This window comes from Scleropages formosus, chromosome 11 (genome assembly GCF_900964775.1).
Source record: "Scleropages formosus chromosome 11, fSclFor1.1, whole genome shotgun sequence".
NCBI lineage: Eukaryota > Metazoa > Chordata > Actinopteri > Osteoglossiformes > Osteoglossidae > Scleropages > Scleropages formosus.
In genome coordinates, this window is record NC_041816.1 from 2576525 (window position 1) to 2584381 (window position 7857).

At 44.3% G+C, this 7857-nt stretch overlaps 1 protein-coding gene across 1 annotated transcript in view; it reads right to left on the bottom strand.

Moving 5' to 3' along the window:
- Window positions 1-2109, bottom strand: part of LOC108934528 (N-acetyl-beta-glucosaminyl-glycoprotein 4-beta-N-acetylgalactosaminyltransferase 1-like) — an 83397-nt gene extending 81288 nt beyond the window's left edge. Inside the window, exon 1 of the mRNA XM_018752427.2 lies at window positions 1014-2109. Within this exon, the coding sequence (XP_018607943.2) occupies window positions 1014-1155 (142 nt within the window). The 5' untranslated portion in view covers window positions 1156-2109. The remainder of the gene's footprint in view (window positions 1-1013) is intronic.
- Between the last annotated feature and the right edge of the window lie 5748 nt (window positions 2110-7857).

Below are 7857 nucleotides of genomic sequence, written 5' to 3' on the forward strand. Positions count from 1 at the left end.
AGGAGGACTCCTGCGAGAGCTTGGCAATATGTCTTCAATTAACAGTTGTCACATTAGCATTTACTGCTATAATAATTACTAGTTATTACTGGCATGTTAAATGATGTCTTTAGTTTATGTAATCCCAAAATTCCTTTGATAACTGACAAATGCATTTTTTACTTTAAGAAAAAAGGTGCACATTAGGCAGCAAGTATTACGAAGACACATTAGCAGAAGGATAAGCGAAATTAAAGTAATTCAAATGGAAAAATACCCAGTGAAAGTTTAAGATAATTATTAACTAATGGAAAAATTCATGTCCCTGTGAACCTCACTCCATTTCCTTTAAATTCGTCTGGTGCTCATTCATCTGTGCACCGGGTGTAGAACACGTTGTCTCTGGCTTTCTGCGCTTCCACCGTATGGGCAATATCAGACCACAGACACTGCAAGCCTCCAGCTACTGTAACCCTGTTTTTGAGGATGTTTCAAGCGGAAAGTGAGCCACGAGGTAGTGTAACCAAAGAAAAAGAAAAAAAATCATAACGAGCACAGCAATTAAGATACATGAAGTTTATTGAATGTCTAAAGAAATTCCAGTTAGTCTAAATTCCTGTTTCCCATTGCTTTACTCTCTGCCCTCCAACACTATCTTCTCCTTGGCAAACAACAGAAGAAAAGCGGTCAAGGAGAAACCCTTATGCTGCAGCACCTGCTCTCATTCCTTGCGAGCCAGACTGGCTTTCTTACACTTTCAAAATAATGAGGAATATTCACCAAAAAGACTCAAAAAAATCATCCAGCACTTAGAACATTGATGAAAAAATCTGTTTGGTTTGTTGCTTTTAAAACTCAGATTATTGCTTTTAAAAGTTTATATTAGAATAATTTTTTTTTTTTTTTTTTAAAAATCACAGTTTAAACAGGTGGGTAAGTGATGTTTACAATTTTTCCACATAACTACTTAAGTTCTACATATTGTGTTAAAAATGAAAAAGAAGCTTCTAGAACTGGGTTCGGGCATTTCTTACCTTTTCCATAACTGATATGGACTTTGATTGCTTTGCCTTGGTTGATATGCAGGTAGGTGAACCAGACAGCAAAAGTGAGCAGGACCAACAGGAGCAGAAGTCTGAACTGCTTCCGAATCTTCTTCACAGGGAGGCGCAGCATTGTCACAGAAGCATAACCCTGGCAGGCAGGAGTGACAGAGAACACGGGAAAAGCTGCACCGAAGAAAGGGAACCTGTCACAGATTAGATGTGATGCGCTTAGGAGCGGCGTGACACTTCAAGTGAAGAGCCCTCCGCAAGAAGTCTGGAGTCAAGGCTGAGTCGGTGCTCCATCCCTTCCCCTGCGCAAGGCGGTTATTCCACGCGTCCCACGTTCAGTGCCGGGGTGTTTCAGCTCCGGTCATTTCAAAACGGGAGGGAAATGACATTCAGCTTTGGCTTTTCTTTCATGCCTCTTCTCTGCTGGTGGTCAGTGCGCTGAGTTCAACCTTGGCAAAGTCCATGTCTCTTGTTAAAGGAGCACAGGGTTCATGTTTCAGCTGTCAGCACTTGGGCCATGGTGATCAGCTTAAATAAAGCGACGCTTGGGACAGATCCATAATAGTTTATCATGACAGAGGAAAACGATGAGAAGTGTTTTAAGAAGATACCAGGTCAGCTTCCTGCAACCGATGGACACGGAGAGGTCGATACCTAAAGCTGAGGTGGCGATCACTGGCTCCGACTCCGTTTCGGGTCTAATCAACTTTACTTTTTTGCCGAAACTTTTATTTCGCCTGCTCTATTTCAAACTCACATGCTTCAAAGGACAAGAAGAAGAAAAAAAAACCCATAATATCCAAATAGCCAAACAAAGAATCCCCTGACAGCGTCAAAACTTTTGTGCCCTTCCCATGGAGCCCATCCCTTGCTGAGTTCTCCATTCGGCACAACAAGGCACAACAAGGCTGCCCCTTCTTGACAAAATCGCACTCCTGCGTCGCACGACTTGAACTGGATCTTCTCATCTGTCCATTCTCACTTACTCTTCTGGCCCAATGTTGCAACAATCCGCGCGGAACCCTTCCCAATTTGAGCGCATAGTTACTGCAAATATTCTCATGAACGTCCCAGCATAAAAACGTTATTATAAAAGAATATAGAATAGAGGCGCTCATCCACGTCGAAGGACAGCAGGTGTTGCGCGGTCTCTAAAAAGCGCTCGCATCCATGTGCACCATCACGCCAGCACGAAATGGACTTTTTCTCTCCTCCTCCTCCTCCTCCTCCTCCCCCCCCCACCCCCCTCGCGCTCACCCGTCAACAGCGCGTATGAAAACGCACCATCAACAATAACAAGGCAGCAACGGAGAGCAAATGGGCGCACAATGCTGGAATGTACCGGCAGCGTGGAGCCTCAGGAGGATGTGTCATAATTCCCTGTTGTGATTCTGAAGATAAAAGCGTCCGTCCGCCTTCCGACATGTTTCATGCGACCATCCTTTGGGTAAAGTTGCCTTCAGCGGGAAGAAAGGAGTTACTGTGGCTGTTTTTCAGAGCCTCGTCCCGATCCTCATGTCCGCGCTCCTCCGCCTGCCTCTCTCTCTCTTCTCTTGCTGCGCCTCTCCCCCATCAGCAGCATCATCAGGGCTGAGGAACAACCTAACCTCCGGAGATGCTGTGATGGGCAGCATCAGCATCCAACCGTCATCGGGGCTCGCGAGCACACGACGCAGTCATCGGCGCAGAGAGGAAGGAGGAGCGCAAACCCCGCGGAGCATCATGTGGCGCCGAGGCGCCGCTCGTCTCCGCGCAACCCCTCCTCACGCGGAAAAGTGGACGGGAAATAAAGGGGAAAAAATAAAAAATAAAAAAAAAAAAACAAGAAATAAAACAGCAGCAGATGTCAAAGCAGAATTTACTACATTCTTCCTGTTCGCGGTGATTGCTCATCCGAGGCTCTTGCTGCGATTTGCACGCAGTCGCGTGTGAAACGCGCTTCCGAGTTACGCGGCGATCCCTGCTTTACGCGAACGAGCCGCGAGGGGGTTATGGGGGGGTGGACTTCAAGGCGTGAATATCGCTTCTGAGCTCACACACGCCGAGTGAACTGGTGAGCTGGCATCAGCCCTCTAGTCTTGTGTGTGTGTGTGGCTGGTACCCCAGATACCCCAGTTTCCCTTTCATACACCCCTGAGCATCTCACTCCGCCTCACTGCATCTACTGTGTCCTCTATTATACTCAGTATCGCGAGTGGCCTGATTCCAATTACAATCCATTCTCGTAAAGGTGTACAGATGCACTGCCATTGCCATTGCCGCACCGGATCATTCGAGGTTCACTTCATGTGGTGATGGGGTTACACGCGATCATTTTGCCTTCGCGAGCTGTCAGTCCCCGAACCCCTGCGCACATCATCGCATCTTCGCTGCAAATGTATTAATAGCAACAATGAATCACCCCCTTCTGCTCCAAAATAGAAAACGTGCCAATGTTTTCACGTGTTTTTATTGGCATGCCATTGATCAGATGGGGTGTTTGCAAGCCAGTGAGTTTCCAGGTGAACAATTAGCTGCATCAAGCAAAGTGCCATCGCTCTTGGCCTGGAGATCAGCAGCTCCGTTTGTGGCTTGAGATGATAAGCGAGTGGACTCCGGGTTTCAAAATTTAACTCAAATTCCTGCTAACTGTCATGATTCTATGGAGATGTCGGTCTGAACGCAAGAGCGGAGGTCGTTGTCTGAAGTGTTTCGGTCGGGGCCCGAAGAGCGAGGGTCCTTATCTGAAGGGCGATTGGCGAGGCATAAAAAAAGAATGCTGAGCCTGAGGAAAGGAGAGGTTTCTCCCTGAGATTCTGCAACTGCTGCAGTTACGTGGTCTTCCTTTATAGGGTGTTTTTGATGAGGTGCAGGTGTTTGTCATGTATGTGGCTTTAGCTCTGATGACCTTCTCCTGTGGTCCTCTGGTGCAACCTCCCTGAGGTCATGACACTAACAGATGCAGATTCGCTGAAATCGCAACACATTAGGGACCTTGTGTCTGTCATCTTAGCAAGAATGCATAGAAACCAGATGCATAGAAAGTGACTTGAGCCTCAATACAGTAGTGCACAGAGGATGCAGTAGAGCAGCCTAGAACGTGGTAAGAATACGAGCAGCTCATACCCTACCCTACCCTAACATAACCCTAACATCAACCTGAATGAACTCAAAGCTCGTCACAAACGTGGTGGGTGGTGCTGTCAGATAAGAAGACACTTTAACGTTACACGTCAACAGTCTACTGTATATTGGCATGTGCAGGAGCACAATCTGACCGATACACTGGCCAGTGAGCATGTAAACTAGGTACCATGTCACATGGAGACAGATTATGATTCAAATGGATATGAGAGGAAACTTGATCAGGCAGGACTGGTGCAGTGACCCGTTTGGCGGGAAGAGCTCTTTGCCCGACTGCATGGTCCCCAGATGAGAAAGGTGATGGCAACATACAGCCTCTGTAGCAAAGCTAACATGGTCTTTTGCAAGGTTGTTGCTTTCTGAGGATTTTACTCTTTAATCATATTTTACAAATAAGGAAGATCTGTGAAAAGAGGTGGAAATGGATCGAGGGGATTTTTCGGTTAAGCACAAACTGAAATTGTATACATATGTTCAATTTTTTTAGCTTACACAAACTCAGAACACATATATATATATATCAAAAACCTGAAAAAATCTTACGGTTGTGTTACCTTATAAGTAATTACTTGCAGATGACGTGGATCTTCTCAAAAGATGGAACAATAAGTCGTAAGTTATTGAACAAGGAAAACATCTGTTACCAAAGCGGTAAAACAATGACAGCAACCATGTGTGTAAAGTGACATTTTTCAACCTACTGCATATGAAAACAGCACAGTCACTCTGAAAGCACTCTGAAGCCGATTTCTTATACCCCCACAGGACTGCCGCATGGCTTGAATCATTTTTAAAACACAAAACATACAGACGATATCTGAAATTCCTGCTTCCTCCTCATCATCATCTTCTTCTATCCCTTAGGGTTCAAATGCGGATGTGATGAAGAGGAAGATGGAGGAGTTCACAGACCACCTGTCCAACACAGATGATTTACGCGAGTGAGTTTTCAGACAAGGCAAGGAGAAAAGTGAGGGACGTGTGGCCAAATATGAAATCAAATGCACTGTACTTCAGGGATGTACTGTACCAATGGAAGCTGATCCTAAGAAGAGTCAGAGCTGCTAGAATAATGGTTGCAGCTACTGCCTTTACACCCAAAGGTGGTAGGCTCAAATCACCCCTCTAGGCATTGTATCTTTGCGCAACATAATTACCTAAAATTGCTCTAGTAAAGTTACCCAGCTGTATGAAATGGTAAATACTTGTAAGTTGCTTGTAGAAACATGTGAAAGGGACCTTGCAAGGTGAAGGACAAGTCCCATTTCTGCATAAGTTCCCTAGTGGTAGTAAAACACACACACATTGGCTGAAGCCACTTGTCCTGAGTGGGGTTGTGGTGGGCTGGAGCCTAACCTGGCAAAACAGGAGGTACAGCTGAAGGGGTAGGGAACACACCCAGGATGGGATGCCAGCCTGTCACAAGGCACCCCAAGCAGGACTTGAAGCCCAGACCCACCAGAGAGCAGGACCTGGCCAAGCCTGCAGTGCCACTGCACCCCCCCTGGTAGTAAAACAAGTGTACAGTATTATATTCCAAGTCCCCACATCTGAAATGTGGAACTATATCTGCATAAGGACACTAGAGCAATGAGATGTGGAGAGGAGCAATATAAATTTTTCATGTTCTTCAAATTTAAAAAGCAATTAAAAGACTCATTTGTGAAGAAAAAGTAAAAGGGGTCATTTAGCATTTACGTGTTTGCACATCATTAAGAATTTAAAAAAAAAGAAAACCTGTTTTGATCTTGCAAAGAGGAGCTTCATCAAAACAAAGAAGAAAGCCCAGGCAAGAGGAACAATGACTCAGATCATTAGGTGCCGCATCCCTTCAGAGGACAGAATGCAGGGACAGAAAGCCAAATGATGTGTGTGAGAAACTAAATGTTTCAGGGGTTACTCATGACATTAGAGGGAAATGGTGGGATTTAGAAGAGCCGGTATGAGATGCATCGCTATGTTCCATCAGCCAAAAGATTTCTGGAAGAATTGTGTTGCACTGACAAAAGCAGCACTGAACAGAAAGGTCATGGATCTACAGGAGCCCTTGAAAGAATTCACTGCACTGTAGGCTCTCAGTTATGTTCTGGACCCAACGGTGGAAGTGGAAAACTTGTGACCTGGTTACCGGTTCAACTCGTACAACTACTTCAGCAAGGTACCGTACTTACTCTGAAGTTGCTCCGATAAAATATACTGCTCTAAAGAAAAATTTAAGCAGCTTTGTATAAAAGTTTGCCAGATATTCTCATACTGGGTTCATAAAAGCCTAAAAAATTTACCAACGTACAAGAACTCCATGAATGTAAAAGGGTCATTTATCTCCCTTGTCATCCAAATTAAAAATGCAGAATCAGAATATTAAATTTTTAACAACCTTATAACATAGAAGAGCCTACTTACCACAGTAAATGGCCATGAGAATCTCCCAGCATGAGGCTACATCATGCGAGTTCTTTTATGAATCTTGGGGTTTATGCAGAGCGTCTGATGGCAATATCTAATATTTTCCACTCTTTGGTGATTCTACCACAAAAATAAAACTGAATCAGAGTGTAGAGCTAAAAAAAGCACTTGACTTCTGTCAAGTACCTTTCTCCCAAGTAAATACCTCAAATGTAGTTTTACATAAAGTATAATAATTACTAATACATAATTATTAATCCATTGCGAGATATAAGCTAGAACAGAGAGTTGGTATTCATTGTATAAATGTTTCATTTTGAAAAGCAAATTCAACACAATCGTTTCCTTAATCAGGGGGGCGCAGTGGGTTGGACCAGGTCCTGCTCTCTGGTGAGTCTGGGGTTCGAGTCCCGCTTGGGGTGCCTTGCGACAGACTGGCGTCCCCTCCTGGGTGTGTCCCCTCCCCCTCCAGCCTTATGCCCTGTGTTGCCGGGTTAGGCTCCGGTTCCCCGTGACCCGGAATGGGACTAGCGGTTCAGAAAGTGTGTGTATGTTTCCTTAATCTCAGTATTGTGACAACTGAAAGAAATATACAATTATCTTTCTCAATTTATTCTAGGGGGGTGTGGTGGCGCAGTGGGTTTGGCCAGGGCCTGTTCTTTGGTGGGTCTGGGGTTCAAGTCCTGCTTGGGGTGAGCTGGCATCCTGGGTGTGCACCCTGCTTTGCTACATCATGCTCCAGTTTTCTGTGACTCCACCCCCAAGGACAAGCAGCTATAGATATTGCACGTGTGTGAATTTATTCTGACAATTGTGGCAAACTCAGTTAAAATGAATAAAGCTTAAAGTGAAAATGGATTATTGTCAGAATGGGTCAGTGTTTGTTTCCCATTCAATGACAGGGTTATTTATGCAAAAGATTAAAACCCAAAACAAATGTATTTTTAGGCACAGTTGAAGGTATTTTAACATATTTATAGGCTTGTAGACCATTTTTAATCAGAGTTCAACCCAACAAACCTTACAGTTTCGGTATTTATTTTTTGGTCATTCATTAATTTTGGTATTCAAGTTTCCTTCTTTTCCGGGGTTAGTACCACTAACTTCTACCCACTGGACCAGCACTGCATCATCTTTAGAGCCACAACTGTTGTCTTATGCACTACTTTGTGGCACTCTTTGTTTTTTGGGAATATATCTGTTATTTACATCAAGTAAATAAATTTCACTTGCAGACATTACCTAAGTGCACTTGTACAGTTTATCATTTTGGCAGAAAAAAAAAACTTTGCTG